This window comes from Euwallacea similis, chromosome 19 (assembly GCF_039881205.1).
Source record: "Euwallacea similis isolate ESF13 chromosome 19, ESF131.1, whole genome shotgun sequence".
Taxonomy (NCBI): domain Eukaryota; kingdom Metazoa; phylum Arthropoda; class Insecta; order Coleoptera; family Curculionidae; genus Euwallacea; species Euwallacea similis.
Genome location: NC_089627.1, coordinates 1413631 through 1432772, shown reverse-complemented (window position 1 = coordinate 1432772; position 19142 = coordinate 1413631). Strand labels below are relative to the sequence as shown.

General features: G+C 36.5%; 1 protein-coding gene across 1 annotated transcript in view; it reads right to left on the bottom strand.

Annotated features, from left to right (window-relative positions):
- The window catches only part of LOC136415232 (limbic system-associated membrane protein-like), a 50503-nt gene extending 32450 nt beyond the window's left edge, over positions 1-18053 (bottom strand). Inside the window, exons 1-2 of the mRNA XM_066399720.1 lie at positions 17882-18053; positions 17241-17388 (exon numbers count right to left, since the gene is read on the bottom strand). Of these exons, the coding sequence (XP_066255817.1) occupies positions 17241-17283 (43 nt within the window). The 5' untranslated portion in view covers positions 17284-17388; positions 17882-18053. The remainder of the gene's footprint in view (positions 1-17240; positions 17389-17881) is intronic.
- Between the last annotated feature and the right edge of the window lie 1089 nt (positions 18054-19142).

Genomic DNA, 19142 nt, shown 5'->3' with positions numbered 1-19142 from the left:
AAATTTCTTTCAGTATGTATTACTGTGATAACAATGGCTACTTAGTAATGAAATCCCTGATTTTTAGTCGACAACAGGTGGTGAATAAAATTATTTAATCAATTTGTGGCATTATTTTGTCCAATTCCTGGTTTATCCCCCTAAGCACGTATTCTGCTATATACTTGAAAAATAAACTTATAATCGATTAGAATCTGTTGGTGGCATAAAGACACGTCCCAGGACAATGCATCCGAAGCAGCATTCAATTTGTGCAACGGTCGTCGATATCCATAGAACGAAACTCACATATCATCGGCAAATAGAGCGAATTCGACCGACAATTTTTTATCTCGAATGCGACTATGTGGAAATTTAGTAATAATCAAGGCTGATAAGACAAAAATACCGGACACTTCATGCGGAATGGACATGGGCCGTTATTTCCCTAAAAACGCAGGTGAGCTTTGTTTCAAAATTTGCCGCGCCATCGGGCAGATGTTGGAAATTTGCATCCAGATACAACTGGATTCGATTTGGTTAATATTCGAAAGGGAAAATTCGGATAAAGGGTTTTAGCGGGATGTGCGAAATAAAACATTTTAAATATGCGAAAAGGGCTAAAAGGGGTGTAAAAATATAAGAGAGTTTTATCGTTTTTATCGTTCATTAGTGCTGTACGGAATAATTTTATTGCCTCGTTGACGTTGTAATTTTGTTTCATCCACTTATCATGTAATGGTCCATTGAAACAAGGTAAAAATTGGGATTTCATTAATTATCGCATTACGATGCGGGAAGTGAAATCGATATAATAATACAGGATGATTCATAAAGAATGAGAGTTGCAAACGCGAGAGATATCACAGGTTATACGGTCGTTAAGCGATCAGCTGGGTTTTCAATGTAAATATTAACTGTTCACACTGGCACAATCTCGCTATTAGAAGAGTCGTATGTTTTACGACAACAATGTTCAAAGAGGTATATGGCCATTTTCCAGACAAATCGAGGTTTGCCGAATGACCTGTAAAATAGCTGTTTGTATTAATTAATTGCCCATGCATAAGATATACGTGCTATATATGTATAAGCAAGTTGTTTTTACTGGAAAGCTTCTATTCGTTGCACATTTTCAACTCAAAGACTTTTTCTAGTGGACAATAAATTTTCCAGATTCGGGAAGCTGACATCAAGAAACAATAAACCAAAAAGCTCATCATGGTTGAGTGAAAGCAGATTTCTAGTTAAACCAATCAATATCGTATTTTTCTAATATTCTCTGGAGCCATTTAGTGAAAAAAAGCACCTTCAATCACATCCCCTTAAAAAAGCCTTCCTGTTGAAAACCCTTTTTGTGGATCGAACCATTTTTCGTTTTGTCTTCACCGCAACAATATAGCACGGCTTTTGCCGCTATTAAAGGAGGAGGTTTTGTATTTTCTTTTAGCAGTTTTTGTATCTTTTCTTTTCCATTTTGCTCGTAAGTATTGTAAAGGTAAATGAAAGCTGCCGAACACAATGGTTTCGGTTTTACCTACAAGGTTTACATTAACAAAATCAACAAGGAGCCGGTAACAATGTACACACTATCATTTTTCGATAATATAAATGAAACATTGAAAAATACTGTCAATCTCGTCTCATAAGGCAGAAAAATTGGAGTTTCCATAAAAAGTTTCAGGCGAAAGAAAAATTCGCAGCTCAGGATCTATAATCCCCAGAATACTAATATTGATGGCAATAAAATTAAAATTGGCAAGGTTTACCCAATCATCGGGGTTCCAAAATTCAATTAATAACACAATTATTTGATTAAAGATGAAGAATCTAACCCTAAAACGTTACTGAGTTCAGCGGCTCTTCACGACCAGCAACATTTATCAGGTATTGTAACCATTATACAAAGACCGGAGGGCCACACTACGATGAACGTTAAATCTAATTGAATAGGTAATTGAAAAGCCATTTATTATACAGTTAAAAGTTTTAGTCATTTTACAAAGCAGCCGAGGTAAACACACCCACACATATAGAATTCACATTCGTGTGTTGTGACGGATTAGTTTGCTTGGCTAAACTACATATAATAGCAAGTTTAAAGTGGCTATGATTGCATTGTGTAAAAAGACTATTTAATATACCTAGTGGATCAAAATTAATTCGATGGCATATTTTTGGGTTAACTTTCCATTCCCGTTCAGGCAACTCTAAGTTTGCTCCAATGCTGTTTTGAGCCGGTAGCAATGTACACATTATCATTTTTCGATAACGTAAATGAAACATTAAAAAATACTGTCAATCTTGTCTCATAAAGAAGAAAAATGTTTTCGGTAAGTAACGAAGTTCCATTTTGCGTCGCGAAGAAACTTAATTTAAAAATTGGAGCAGTGCGAAGGAGAAGCAGAGACTTTTGTCTTAGCGGTGCTTTTATGAGTAATTCGTGTCCCAAGTCACGCCTTTAACAAGACATTAAGTGCTTAATGTTTTGTCCTCGCCTCATTTACACTAAGTTATCGGTGATATTCAACCGTTGGCATCTCACTTCCTCCTCTTTAAAAAAGAGGTAGGGAGTAATGACGATCGATGATCTGAACGTGCTTATTGCTCGGACGCGAAACGAATGCTTGAACTTTCGACAAAACTGTTTTAAAATTGCATATTGTGCCGGAACCTGACGACCGGCTTTATTGCTTTTATATTAACTTTCTTCAGAAAGTTTCTACGCAGGAGGGGATAACTATCAAGGGACTTTTTCCTCCTCAGATACATAATGGCATAACAGAAAATATCCTTGGATTATTCTCTCTGCCCATTTCCCGCGGAACATTATCATCGTAAATAAGAATAATATCCTCCGGAGGCGGAAATGAAGGACCTTTACCCTGATTTATAAGATTAATATGAGGATCTCCGAATAGTGGCCTATAATGTCAGCGAAATTCTTTATTTGCCCTATTTTTGCAAAGGGGTCAATATATTACCATAATGAAAATGGGGAGGCAATCTCGAACATCCACCACATTTAACACGTTTCTTACAAAGCGTTGAAACCGTTCTCCCAAACGAGAGCTACATAGGGGCAATGGAGGAGATTTTATCCACCTGTATGTATACTATACACCTGTGTTCATATGCCCATTTTCAATCACCCTTTTAGCGTGACAATAACCCTTGGATAATGTGCCCCTGCTCCATTTACACTTACTTACAGGGAGAAATTTTATTATCTAACGGCATTTTCCCTATAGTATAAGGGGAGTGGCTAATTTATTGTTAACGATCGATGATAAATGGGAATTTGACCCTTGATATCGGAAAATAACTTTTTTTGTTTCTTACGTTAATATGTATTATAATGACTAACCATTAAACTCTACTAAAGTTTTTCAGTCGGAATTAGGCATGTCCAAAATAATACGGACGAGAGGAAGATGCTTTAGATGATTATACAGCTAATTTCCACCAAGAAAATATATATGTATACATAAAGGTTCGATTTTTAACAGTTGAAGACATTTTTAGTGTTTTGTGATGAAGAAAATAGCCCCCTTCTTCACCAATACAAAGACCACTTCGACGACACAGAAATCGACAAGCTTTTTACATTATCATTATCAAATCTTTACTGGAGGTGATACGTTGAGAATACACTTTACCTTTTAAACAACCCCAAACGCAAAAATCCAGAAGTGTCAGGTGTGGATTGCGCGGGCCCGCTTTATGGAGTTATGATGACATTTCCATGCCCAAATCATTTCCATTTAGCTGCGCAGTCATATGACTACTAGTATAAGCTGGACATCCATTTAATTGAAACCTAGGTCAATAAGAAAAATAACGTTTTCAAGCCATTACCGATAACAACAGTTTAAATTTCATTACTATCAATATTGGCATACTTGGAATTCAATAGACTCGCGCTCGAATTTTCGCTTTAGCCCGATTTTTTATGAAACCGCATTGAAGCTTAATAGCTGATTGATTGTGCCAGACGGGCCAAATATGGATTCTGCCAATTATGCGTTGGGGCACTCCGGAACGAGAAATAGGACGCAATAAAGTTCATCCGTCAACAATCCAAACACCATCAATGAAATTAATCTCGTTTGAGGGTGCCGAATTGACAGGATAATAAAATTACCATTTGCTAAACTGCAAATCACTGTCCCCGACCTAGTTGTTTGCGTCCAGTCGTCTGGAATAATCTGACACGAACTTTTCTGGATTAGTCTACTAGAATTAAAAAATGCCTTTCTTGTGGGGACGAAAAGGGTGGATTATTTGTCATGCGACGACTGGGGATGATTCAAGTAAGTATACTAATGGCCAATGAAAGAGTGTACTAATGGGCAATGAAACAGCCATCTAAGGAGGGCGCTCTGGAAAACGACCCTATATAGAAATTCGGCAATTTCCGTGGGATTATGAGTAGGGTGGAGGAGACTCGAATCGAAACTCGTTCCTATAACACTCACAGCAGTGCTCGCTAAGCAATTTCACATCTGAATTGTACAATCGACGTGAGTGTAACTTGGTTTTGATGATTGTTTTCCTGTTTTATTATTCCACTCGATTTTAATGATGTGCGCCGTTTAGGCTTAACGAGCTTCCGGAACTGGGATTGCTGGAGAAATCGGCTTCATGAATTTACGCGATTTTTCAATTTCGAAGGGCAAATATCGGGGACAAAAAATTGACAGCCGGATATTTTAAACATAAAATACCACTCGATAAATTGTTAAAGCTGGAAGTATTCCCCAAATAACATTGCCTTCGGGACGATTTAATTTATCGATAAATTCAACATGCATCATGTACGCAATAGTTTTTGAGTGCTTCCAATTATCAGCAATGAAAACAGCGAAATTGAATTATTTAATTTGACATTTGTCTCTTAGGGACAAGTGTCAAATTAGCAAATGTTCGGGTAAGCATAACCACAACTTAGAAGAAATAGTAAATTACACCATCCAAGTGTAAAGTGTTTCTTTTGAGGTTAGCTATTGTTCGAAACAGACAATTCCTGGCAGTACGTATTTAGGAACATATTTAGGAACTTGCGCAGAAGATGCGCAATGTGAAAAGCAGAAATTTTTAACTTATATAACTCATACTATTCGACGCACGACAAAAGATGGCCTCCGCGCAGCTCAGATCTAACATCTCTGAATTTTAACATTTCGACTTACCAAAAAACTAAAGTGTATTCTCAACTTATCAACTCCAGAGAGGAATTGATAATGGAAATACATTAAACTTGTCAATTCATGCGGTAAAATCCACAAGAGTTTGCGCGTTCTGTGAGGTCTGCGTGTCGCAGAAGTAGTCGGTGTATTCGAGAGGAAAGGGGATATTTTGAACAGTTTAAGTGATAGTAATAGCGAATAGTGACAGTATCTATCAATTTATGAGAGAGCCTTTTCGTGGATACTTCCCACATTACATGCATAAAGTGGTATGAGAGTCCCACAGGAGTTTACTACATCTTTTAAGTATCATTTGACATTCAACAATGTTGAAAGTGACATGCACCCGGGTAGAAAGTCAGAAATCAGATAGTTTCCACTTAAAAAGAACGTAAGAAATAACATCATTACATACAGCTTGTAAATAAAATATTTATATTAAATTACAAAAATCAGAAAGTTGCCTCTGAGCTCGTAAATATGGGTACATTAAAGGGCGCTCTACTGTAAATCGAGTTACAATCAATTTACCTTTAACCACTCTTTCCTAAAAGCCTTTCCCGACTGGAACTTGCTTCATTTCCCATATGGCAAAATTCGACGTGAACGGTTAGACGTGCAGGTTGTGAATTTTTTATTTGGCTTTTTCGTTAAAAAGATATATATAATACAATTACTTTAGTCGTTAAGTCACTGGCTAATATCAGGTAAAGTGAAGATACCTGAAGGAAAAGGGAGGGAGGGTAGTAGTAAAGAAATACAAAAAGATAAGGGAGTAGTAAATGACGTAGTTATTAAATGGAAATTGATTTTTAATGGAAAAATTTAAAGTATACTACGTGACAAAGAAAGGTAAACACCCATTAAAAACCATTTTATTTTGATAATTTTTTGCATGTTGACTTATCTTAAAAAAAGAAAGAAATGATCAAAATTTCAAGTTTATCTGTTAATTTTTTTTGTTTCCATGGGTCGTTCCTTAAAAAAATAAAATTTTGTTTAAACATTTTTGTTCACATTTGCATCGCAACTTTTGTGAAGTGTGTTGCAATCGGTCATAATTTTTACTCGTTATGCCTAGAGTGCGTAGAATTGAACAGATCCGTCAGCTTAGTGACTTTGAGAGGGGGCGGATTGTTGGGTTGCGCGAAGCAGGTCTGTCGGTCAGAGAAGTGTCTAGAAGAACTAACAGATCCTTAGGAACCATAGTGCGGTGTTACCAGGCGTGGACTCAGGAAGGTCGTGGGCACAGAGCCAGAGGCACTGGGCGACTCAGAGGAACCACAGAGCGCGAAGATCGTCGATTGCGACTTTTGGCTCTTAGAGACCGATGTAGCAGCAGTCGAGCTATTGCAAATCAGTGGTTTGAAGAACATGGGAATAGGGTTGGTATGTGTACAGTATATCGCCGAATACGAAGTTTTGGCCTTTTGTCCTATCGTCCGCATTGGGTGCTGCCTCTCCCTCGCGAACATCGATCTAACCGCTTACAATGGTGTAGAGAGAGGATTCAGTGAGACCAAGAATGGACTCAGGTGATCTTTAGTGATGAATCCCGCTTCTGTCTGGGGATGAACGACGGTCGGGCAAGGGTGAGAAGGCGACGGGGTGAAAGGCGAGATCCACAATTTGACAGAGAGCGTCATGTCCACCGTACTGTAGGCGTTATGGTATGGGGTGCTATCGCGTATGGTAGCAGGTCACCCCTAGTTTTCATTAGAGGCAACATGACTGCCCAACGCTATATCCAAGAAGTGTTGGAGCCATATGTGATTCCATATTTTCGAACTATCCCGAACGCTATTTTCCAGCAAGACAATGCTAGACCTCATGTTGCTAGGCAAACAATAACGTTCATGGATCAACATCAAATCAACCGTTTACCCTGGCCACCTCGATCGCCGGATCTATCTCCTATTGAACATGTCTGGGACATGATTGGCCGCAGACTGTTGAATTTACAGCATCCTCCACAGACTTTAGCAGCCCTTACTCATGAAGTTCAGATTGCCTGGAATGAGATACCTCAAGAAGACATTGACAATCTTATTAGATCCGAGCCCAAGCGTATCAATGAGTGTATAAGGAACCGTGGATGCTCAACACACTATTGAAAAAAAAATGAAGTTCTTCCTCTGATCTTGCTGAAAATGTAATCATTGAATAAGTATGTGGTACTGAACACGTACAAAAAAAATTATCAAAATAAAATTATCTTTAATGGGTGTTTACCTTTCTTTGTCACGCAGTATATTTTAACCCGGATACAATATAATTTAACACAACATAATGTTCACAAGTAATACGGCAGATGAAAATGAGTTTTCTCGCTCTAAGCCACGAATATTTTAAGCTTTTCCCCGGCTATTAACAAAGCTCTGACGACTAACAACATTATTTATCAAATGAATTTATCTTAGCCTTGTGGCTGAATTCATTTAATCAATAAATAGTAACTTTTAAATTCTCCTCTTACATTTTAGATCGCTGGTAGTTATTACTCTTCTCCCTAACCAAACCGGTATATCCTTGATCAGCTCTTTGATACACGAAACCCCGATTAAAAACACGTCATTACAATAGTTAACCTTGCGATATAGCAACACATTAATAGCCCCTATTGACGTAGCTAATGGCAGATCGAGGTTCGCTTTTAGCAGTAACAGTGTGAAAATATTTGTGGCCTAATGATTTTGGGCATTGGCGGTACTTAATTGAAATGAAGTTAATACAGACAACAATACCGCCGCTTTTGATCTCGAATCGGGCAAACATACTGTGCATAATAAACCTCTTCGTCTTGGTGCTAACTAAAAAGCACCTTCGGGAAATTCCAGACTGCATGCTTTCCACTTCTACAAGAGAATGTTTTTCAATATCTGTTGCCGAGCGAATTTAGGCTAAGGGAAATTTATGCTAAACCTTCGTGTGAAAATTCCTTAATATTTGAGAACTCGCCCCCTAAATCGCTCTATATATTTGAGTGGTCTGGATAGAGTCACAAACTATTAACTACCAAGGGAATGGGGAATTGCCCAGAAAATGGCGATATTTCATTGTCCACACATATACAATATTTTCACTCGAATAGGAGTTCACATCTTTGGGTTTGTTTGCTTATATATCTGCAAAGCTTAAGTGCTTTTCCAACGCCAGAAAAAGGTCAGAAGGGCGTAAATATTATGACTTTGCGGAAAGCCTGAAACTCGTGAGTTCCACGCTTTATGGGCATCCCCTGAATAATAATTTTTCGGCGAGAACTTCTCGGATTCGTCTTTTTATTACAGTTATATTTAAAATTATTCAAATTGAATTAAGCGCCTTAGGAAATATTTTTTGATGCGTCCCATGCGCCTCTCCAGGCACATGTCAAGAAATTTTCCATTAAGAAATCGAATTGTAAACACCCCTCCGTTCGAATTTTATAATCTTTTTTATGCGAGTTAGACGAGCTAAACCAAAATATGTAAAGTTCCAACTTTCATGCCAGGAATAGAATGAAGCAGTAAAGGAGAAACGGATATATTTAGCTCTATATCTTTGAAGTCCCCCAACGTAACGTTATAGTTCTTACACCATTCGGCGCTCTATATTGGATATCCTTCCTGAATTCGAAATATACGTAAATGGCAATAATTGAATTCACAGAATTTCAATTTGTCTCAAAACACGGTTATGCTGATCCTCCACGAGGGCGGTATTTTTATCGCCGAGGAATTTTTCCCTCAACGAACCGAAAATTTAATCCACCCATTTTAACTCCATTGTTTTATTAGATTTTTCGAAGGTCGAAGGGCCCAGATGCAAGGAGAAGAGCGACTGGAATCTCTTTATTGACATTTCTCTATCTATTTCGATCTAATGTTATTTTTGGAGTGCGGAGAATATTCCAAGAGCAGCGATTGGGGTAAGAACTCTTTAAAATTCTTAGAAAGAAAAATGAATTCCTGGATTCCTAAGACCGCCATCAATACGCCGTAAATGCGACTGGAAAAATCTGCAGGTATTTTTATTGGTTTTGCTTATTTTCCGATTCCACAGCCGGAATTTCTCATAACGAGAAGACTCAATAAAGGCCAAGGTGTGGCGAGGAAGCCTTAATGAGCTCTAGCAGAATATTTTCAGCCTCTCCTTCACCTACATGCATTTAAAATACCAATTATCTTTACGGCCCTAAAACACGAACTATTAAATGAAAAGTCCGAACTAGAATAATTAAAGCAGCAGAATCGGAGTGGAGAGGACAAATGCTATATCCACAACATCGACAACTTAGCAATTTCATTAGATTTTAGAATTAAAAGACGGTCGGAAAGTTTAATTTTCCACTCCCTATAGAGCAAAGATAAATTGGAATTTGATATAAAAACACGCGATTGGAATCCAGAGTCGATGTTCAAGTGGAGGTTTCGGAAATCTGGTCACGATGCACGGGTTAATTAACATTGGCCAATTTGTGAGATTACTGCTAAAATACCGCTTCATCAAATTTGTTTAAGAAGGGATACTTTTCACTTTAATTTAAATAATGAAATACGTCAATGAAAACACTAATGAAAAATTGCAGGCTCAATTGCGGTATTTTTACACCAGCAGATACTTGCTACCACTCTGTGTCTCATTCATTGTAGGACATCTTCTATATTCACATCTAAAAAATATAAAGATACTGATGCCATGGGACGAAACATCGTAGATAAAATTCAATTAGAAGCAGAAGCAAACTCAGTAAAACATGACTTTCCGGTGCACTGAGGTGCTGCTAATTTGGGCTAAAAGAGGAAAAGAAAAGCTCAGCAGCAAACCGAAGTAAGTCAAAACGAAAATGGAACAATCGACCTTGTTGCAATTGCTTAACCTTAACCTAATTTAACCAACCCATTAACTCTTGCCGTTTCCAAGATTCCAATTCTGTTGCTAAAATTTGAAACATCTTAAAAATTTAATAAAATGCTCGCTGGAAGACGAGCCAAAAATTCATGTAACATACTCCCAATTTTACCATGTTCGCTACAAACAAACATATGAACAAGAGGAATATTTAGCCTCATAATAAGTTTATATTGTTTTATTGAAAAGAAAGCTTAAAGAAAAGAAACTTTAAAAACTAAACGAGGTCGTTGATCCATTGAGGTATAACGATAACTTGTTTGGGGTTTTCATGTGAAGCTCAGTTTAAATAAAGGGATAAAGCTCCGGATATTGGATGGGAGCACGTAATTAATCTACCCTCACCTCAAGTTTACAGCCAAGCGTGCGGCTAAGCATTTAACCCCTCAAACATAAGACATTGTGTGTTTTATTCGAAAGGTCGGAAGATGTGGTGTTTTATTAGTAGAAAATTACGTGTTGTTTCTTCCATTTTTTCTGAGCAAGCACAATTAAGTTTGATGGCGGTTATGAGCAACAAAGTTGTTTAGGTCCTTAAAACCCCAATTATCCATTATATGCCCAAGAGAATTCTTCGCCGAGCGCCGTTTCAGAGAGGACCGGCATGGAAACATTATGAACGGACCACTTAACTTGAACGCCTACAAACGCAAAAGGGAAACTAAGGAAATATTAAAATTGCAACACAGGCACAGGCAAAAAGGATTTGGATAGGTTTTCTGTGTCCTGTAACACAAGTCAAATCTAAATTTAATTGCATCGAATGAATTTCGAAACGACCCTGAATTTTAAACTTTAACAATGATCTAATGGGTATGCTAGTCTAATAGCGACTGAAGTGAGTTTTAATGGCCAATTTGCCTAATGTAGCTCGAGTGTTGTAGGTACTTTACTTCTTCTACGCCTTATAAACTAGACATTTCGCTGCTCTAAATGAGCTCTCAATCACAACACACACTCAATTATAGCATAATTAGAGTAGTGATTAAAGCGGAGTGATTCCATCGAGACGGCACATTTCTCCCGAGACGTTAATCAGTATTTAGAGCATTATCTGCTCGTTTAAGTTCCTTAGGGATAACCGTTTCTCATTCCATTACTGCAAATTATACAGCACTGCACCCGGCACAGCCTCGTTAGCTATACTTGCTTCAGCTACTAAGTTATTTAAAAATGTGATTTATAATCTTATTTCTTTAAATGCAGAGCCAGAGAGGCTTTTTGCAAGCAGAACATGTCGTGCGATTCCAAGAGATTTATGCTAAAGGATAAAGCTTGCTTTTTAGTTAGTGGATTAGGAAGGAAGGTGATGCTTCATAAACGTCTTTTCAACTTTTTAAACTTGAAAATATTTGGATTGTTAATACTTTCGATAAAAGCACTCTATTCTGGATTGCTGTTAATAACTAATTCGCTAATATCAACGATCTATGCAGAGGAATTCCATCATATATGCATTAGAGATAAACTAATTTGCGAACAATAATAGCTATTATTATAAATTTGTATAACGTTCTGCCTCTGACGTTCCAAATTTAATTCCGGCATGATACGAGCCCCAGGCCCATAATTGATATTGAAAATCGATGTGTCAATGAAAAGGTGTACTTTACAAAAATCACGAATTCTTTGATGGGTGAATATGAGCTTGTAGAATGGAGGTCCAAAGGAATTAATTACGATTCTCCTTGGTCTCAGATGTTTATATCTAATATCGTCCACGTCTCAAATTGGTAACGTTGAAAATTCTGATTTGTCTCCGGTACATTTCGTAATTTTGAAGAACAAAACTTAACAGCTCCAAAATATACTATAAATATGGCATCAATGTCTTACTATCACAAAACTACTCTTCCTAGACGGTGTAAAAGCCATATAATTAGCAAACAAGGTAGTGTCGATACCCAAAACTCTCACTCAATATCGTTAATTGAGGATTTGCCCTGATTTTTTTTTATTCCACTGAACAAATAATTTTTTTTCAAATATGTTAAATAAACAAAAACTTCGATTTATCTGCTCCCCGTTCATCTCGCTGCATCATGCGCAGAGGTAATTAAATTACATATTTCACTTCATCCTTTTCGTTTAACAAAATGTTTTGATGGGAATTTTATAGGTTTTTTGTGGTAGCTGCGCCAGAAAAAAATCCGAAACATACAATTAAGTTCATGTTTAAAATACGTATGCACAGGACGGATGAAACTACAGGGGACTCAATTTCAGAAAGTTAAAATATGTAATTTCCCAGAGCTTAAACTTTGGGTCTCCTCAAGAGACATTATTATTGATCTCCGATTTACAGATATTGGGTAAAAGTGTTTTCTTCAAGACAGAAACATTTACAAGCGGTTTCTGGAGACGGCAGAGTTTTAACAGAAGACGCTAGAGTGGGGCAAACTTCAGAAGATAAAATTGATTTCATAGATCACTAAATGTGAAAATTCGAAACTCTTGAGGAAACGATACTTTTTGGGTTCTGATTTCTAATAACCTTTGGATTTATTTAATAAAAAATCATTAACTTTTTTTTACAATGTCTACCGCTCTTAATAAGAAACGTCAACTTTGGAAAGGGAATGAAAAGCAGGTTAGTTATTATTAGTAAATGTAGACCTATGTCTATGTGTAATAAGGGAAAACTGAGCTATAGATGAAGAAAGCAAAAAGCGTATACGGTTTTCTCATGGGCGTCATTACAATGCTACAAATTAGCTCGCCCCGTTAATCCTCAGTTGTTAAGTCATTAGAGGCTTCATTGTAGTTTCAAAGTAAATACGCTCGCATTCCAAGAGCAATAATTAGAGTGGAAATTATAGCAAAAGATGTTTCCCGTTAAAACTACGTCGAGAGTCTCTGGAAACTGCGAAAAACAAACAGCAGTGCTTGTTTCGAGGTCGCTCGGCAATGCTAAATTTTTTCTGTTAGTTTTTAATTAGTTAGGTCGGGACAAGGAAACGGTTTATACCCAATTTTCGTAAACTAAGTTAGCATTCGTTTAGGCGAGCGTTGCATGTTAATTTTAATGTTCATCTTCCTCTCCATTAGAGTAATATTTATGTCAGAGGAGGTTCTCGAAAGGAGGCCAATTAGAACGTTCCTGCTCGTCTCTTATTATGAATTTGAAAACTTTCCCGAATTTGCGTTTGGATTAATTTCGTTTAAGAGCGTGCCGAGTTTCAGAACGAAATATTTACTTGAGATGAAGTTCAAATTACAAACAAGACTCCGCTCCAAGTCGCTCTTTAAAGCCTCTCAGCGTAAAGTAAGCAAATTGTAAAAAAAGCTGCTTTAATTTTCTCTTGTGCCATAGGTCAAAACATCTTCAGTGCTTCAAAGAAGCAGTTTCTGTGGTACTTTTTTACTTAATTATCGAAAGCAGAAAAACACAAAATCATGTCTTCTATTCATTGAATGCTGGCTGCTCTATTTCATAAAACTTTTATTGTTAATACCCTGGCAAGAAATTTAAAACCCAATAAGAAAACTATACTCGAGTGGGTCCTTTCGAAATGAAAAGGCAGCATTTCCAGGATCTTCGGCAATGGATTTAAAGCCTGTGCTCTTCAAATAAAGCGAAATGATTTCGTGGCGGAAAGCATTCGCTTGTTTTAAGTGGTTTTTCACCGGTAAATGGAATTTGATTTTTCCTCAAGATGGAAAACGAATAAAGCCAGCAAAATGGAGTTTAGACCCTTTATACGTATTGCATTTAAACCATTGAAAGACTCGACAAAACAAGAATCATTATGATAGCAACAATAATAGGTTAAAGCCTAGTATTTGCCCTTGAGCTATTTTGCCTTCGAAATTATTGCAATTTTACTAATAAAACCACAGCTATCGATGCAATTATAATGTTCATCAAATAGATACGACCTACTCAACAGCATAGCACGATTAAATGTGGTAAACACCAAAACTTTAATTATGTTAATTATCTGCATGTAAAAATAGTTATTCATGATAATGCGATATTATATTTAGAGGATTAATGAGATATAGAGCAATTCCTAATTATCTATTAACCATGGCACCTAGTATAAACTTTGTGCGTATTAAAACAAATATAATTATGTATTTTCAATGTATAGCAAAATGTAAATTATTATTAGTAAAATAAATATTTTCTATTTGGATAATCATTAAACTCTAAACAAAACCTTCAATGAATTATAGCCAATATAATGTACATGTCGGCATTACGACGATAATCACACCACTGCCCAAACTTGCCCATCAAGAGTGGAGGTTGAATTTTGAATCTACATATATTATATCTTCTCCGAATTTGGAATATACTTTAACTACTGCTGGCAAATGAAATTTTCAGGATTTCAACGGGACCAAAAATCCTCATTCGCACGCAGATTCTGGTGTTCGATGACTATTGATATTAGAGATTGGGGATTTTTTTAATTTTAACCTTAATTTATTGCTCAAGTCTGATGCTACTGGCTAATACCCGCAAAATCCTATTCTTTGCGAGCACTTCACAGAGTAAACTAACCCTAGTAAAAATTTGTCAAGAAAAAATAACCCTTATTTCGTCATTAACGCAAACCACCTTGAGGGCATTTAACTGAACATACGCCTCGTAAAAGCCGCGAACACTTTCATCCCTTGAAACCTATTCAAACAAGAAGCAAAAAAAACGAAAAGATATTGCACTCTGAAAACGCAGAGACAGTGATACTCCAAAGGTTTTTACTCCTTTTTCCTTCTCATTAAATTCGTACCGGGTTTATACGGGGAGGATATGAAAATAATTTCCTGGTGGGGTTGAAGAGGGCCGAGGTGCACCCACTGACGCTCCAGATTCTTAATGAAGAAACGTCATCTCACGGCCGACGATTTTACGAGTGCAACGGGGACTTTTATTTCATTTTTTGAGTGGCACCTGCAGGTTCGTAAAGCAGAAAAACGCCTTCGTCTACCTTTAATAAATCTAGGGCCGAAAAAAAGGCCAATTTTCGGCGCAGTTTGCACGACGTAGCATAGGAAAAGGTGTCTTAAAAAGAATATAATGTAAGTGCTCCTCGTCTTATTACCAAATGGTATTGTGCACCAATATTTCTACTGCCACATTATACTTGCCAAAGAGATGATTGATGGGCTTTCGATTTTGTTTACAAATAAACTGCTAACAAAAAAACTGATACGACACATTTTTTCGTAATTTTCAAGCCGGAAGATCTCATAGACGGCTTAGTTTCGACTCATAATTTAACAGGGATCTGGAAGACCGTTTCTTCTTCAAAATTTTGAATCAAATACCGGTCAGTTTCTTTATTTGTTTTGCTGTATAACAATATTTTAACGTGTTACCTAAATAAGGCAAATTAAATCTACATATAATATATATGTATATCAATGTATAGAATCAATGGCACAGAGCGCTTGTTAATAAAATGTTGCTGCTTAGTCTACAAATAAGAAAGCCAATATGTTAAATGTTTCTTAGTTAGATCCTTTTTGATTGTGACTCTAGGTTATCGTCTTTGAGATATAACGCCATGAAAATATCGAAAAATTTTACTGTATCGATTTTTGTTAGCAAGTTACCGTTATTTTTATTCTTATATAAAGCACCTTATTGTTCTTTCCTAATTATTCCAAAGCATGAGGTAAAATAGAAACATGTATGAAAAATCATTAGTTTGTGGAGAATATTTGGCTTGGAATCTCGAAAATGTGGCGAATATACTTGCTACCACTTTAAGGAACTTCTAAGATACTCCAACAAAATTGATTGTATATAATATTTTGAAATTAATTTTTTCCACTAAAGAGTGCATTTAAAACCAAATCCAGCAATTTGGAACCAATAAATTCTGCTCTCGCAATAAATAGCCATTCTACCACACACAATGGGATTTAAACCCTAACCTAATATAACTTTAACTGCACAACGCTTTCGGGGTGCATAAATGTAAATAATGCCGCAATTCGCAAACGGTTTCAGCAATATGGTAGTAGAAGGTATATTTGGGGCTACAGTTTTCAGGACAAGAATATAAAAATGTCTTGTTTTCTTCCTGCATAAGTGGCGTAAAGCATTGTTTATTGTTAGTTTTATAGGGTTTTGTTTTGGGTTAACCTCTAAATGGGATATGCATAACAGCGATGTAAAAATCTGAGGTTTAAGAAAATATAGAGGTTTTGTTCTCAGTCCAAAACCTCTATGTTTTGGCCTGGGAATCCGCAATATAGAGAACGGGAATTCCATACCGCAATTTTATAATATTTAGAGAAATAACGATTGTTAGGAAAATATTAATCGGGAAAGGGTGAATTATTTCTGGCCTCCGAGATTCCCAGACTTCACTTCCTAGATTTTTTTATGGGATTATGTTAAAGAAATTGAATCATATGCATAAAAAGTAGTATTTGCTGATGCTTCAATTATTTACTATACAAACGAAGCATCTACTGCAGTTAAAATAGGTACATACTGCACCTACGAAGTAGATATTTGAAGCATTGGCAAATTATGTTCTATTTTCATAGATACAATCCACTGTTTAGTAGGCTTCTGCACGCATAACGCCAACTCCTGCAACTTGGGTATCAAATAACTGTATTCTTATAAAAAATTATGTCTATATAACCGAAATAAAGATGAAGGATAAAAAATCCATAATTTGAAGTTACCTTTTGGTAGAAGATAATGCATATCGCAAATAAGCACATTTCCGGACTGTTCCAAACATCTCATGCAGAGTTGATATTTCCTAGTTTCGCCTAAGTTATGAACTAATTAAACTAGCACACAAAAGTGTACCAATTTAATAATACAATCCCAAACTAACCTGAACTAACCTGACATCTGATACAACATAACACATACACATGGTACGTATACTCAATTTGACATGGATGTATTCTATAACAGATAAATGTATTAATTGAATATTAATTTACCAGGGTTTGCAACGAAGAAAATCGAGCCTTTAATAACCTCCGTATTTAATAAATAATTCATTTAGGTAAAAGCCATCACAAGAAAATGATTGGCAGGTATTGTATATTAGAGCTTTTAATGGCATTAATGAAAAACTGGCAGTTTGACTAAAACCTATTAGAATATTAAATATGAACTGCGGCAATTAAACTCTGCGATAAATAATGGAAAGATACGAGCAATTTGTTTAACAATATTGGAAATTATGTATGACTTACCTTCCATAAGGGACAAGAGTAACAGAAGGAACGCCTCTTTCATTTTTGCAGTTGGTGTTAAGGTTTTATACTGGACACAAGCTGTGGCACACACTTTTATCAGGTGGAAATTGTTTACTTTTATTTAGTTTTTCCTCGCAGGTAACGTCTAAAATTGTTAAGGATTAATTGAATGAATTAGTGGTAAAAACCAGAATGAAAGACAAACTAATAATAATCACAAATAGAGGCAGTGAACTAAGCCCTACAGTGGCAGTGAGATAAGCCCTCTTCAGACTGTTCAGTAACCTCTCCCAGTATTGACGTTAAATTGCGAATCCTGTATAATTTTATTGAATATTAGAGTTTAGTAAACTTCGTTTTAGTAAACAAACTTGTTTAATTTCCTCGATGATGCTTTGGAAACAAATCACAGCCAGTTACAAATTACGTTATTTGTCGGGCAAAGAAAGCCCGGGGAAACTTCTTATTTACTGTTTCTCTATAATTTGCTCTACTAAGAATTTCTATTATAAATGATCTATCAAAAAGTTAAAATCTTAGTCGCACATTGATAAATTATGGTCTGAAACTTGAGTGAAACTTTCAAAAACTATGGGGACCGAACAATTTAAATTTTGCCTCAAACTTCCTTGACTCACATTTATTAATAAATTCCTATTACAAAATAACATTTTACTTCTCAATTAGAAACTTTTCGTAATCTTCTTTATGCGCGTTAAACGTGGGGTTCGTCTTTAGAAAATAGAAAGAACCAGCAGCAGGGAGGGAATAGAATTGGATCGCGGGAACGACACGCGAAGACTGAAACGCGCTTTTACCGGCCAACTTTTGAACTTTTGGGGGCGCAAGCGCCCCTTTTCTATTATTATGGGGATTCTCTTGAAGAATTACCGTGATAGAAAGTTGAAGACAAGCTTACAGCACTTTGAAATATTTAAGTGACTTGGAAATTTGGGGCTGAAAGTTCGGAGTGTGAGGTAAGGACGCACTCGTTTAAGCATAAGATTCAGCCATCCTCTAACTGACGGTAGTTTTGTAACGCAATTGCTGTCATTAAGAAAATCACATTTCTTTGTTTACTTATTTATGTAAAAATACATAATATGGCTTAAAGAACGAATCGCTATACTGCAAATAAATTAATAAATGTACTATCAGAGATACACTCACTTTCACATGAAATGCACCACCCAGTAATAATAATAATTAAGTCTTGTAATTTTGGCAAAATAATGCTTCATAATAGAGTATCAAATGATCAGACTTTCAGTTAAAAGATACAACATTTGATAATGAAAAAATTAATAATGAGTAACATCGCCTCGTACGGCAATGCAAGCACGTACTCTTCGCGGTATGCTTTGCAACAAATGATCAATATCTTCCTGGGGTATTTCATTCCATGCTACCTCAAGATGATGTCGTAGGTCATCCACATTGTTTGGAGGCCTCGGTAAATTTCGAAGACGGCGACTCATCATATCCCAAAGATGTTCGATGGGCGATAAGTCCGGTGACCGTGCAGGCCAAGGCAGTATTTCCAATTGTGCTTCTTCCAGGTATCGTCGAGTAATGTTCGCACTATGTGGTCTTGCATTATCTTGTTGGAAAATGCCATTTGGTAAAATTTGCATGAAAGGTACTAATATTGGCCTCAGAACATTGTCAATGTAGCGACGTGCGTTTAGGGTGCCTGGAACGAACACAAGAGAAGATCTTCGGCCAACACATATCGCACCCCAGACCATAACACTAGGTGTTAAAGCTGTGTGGCACCTTTCAGAAAATTGCAAATTTCTTCTTTCACCTCGGTATCGTCTTACTCTTCTACGACCATCATTGATCCATAAACAAAATCGCGACTCGTCACTGAAGACGATATTGTTCCACTCATGATTC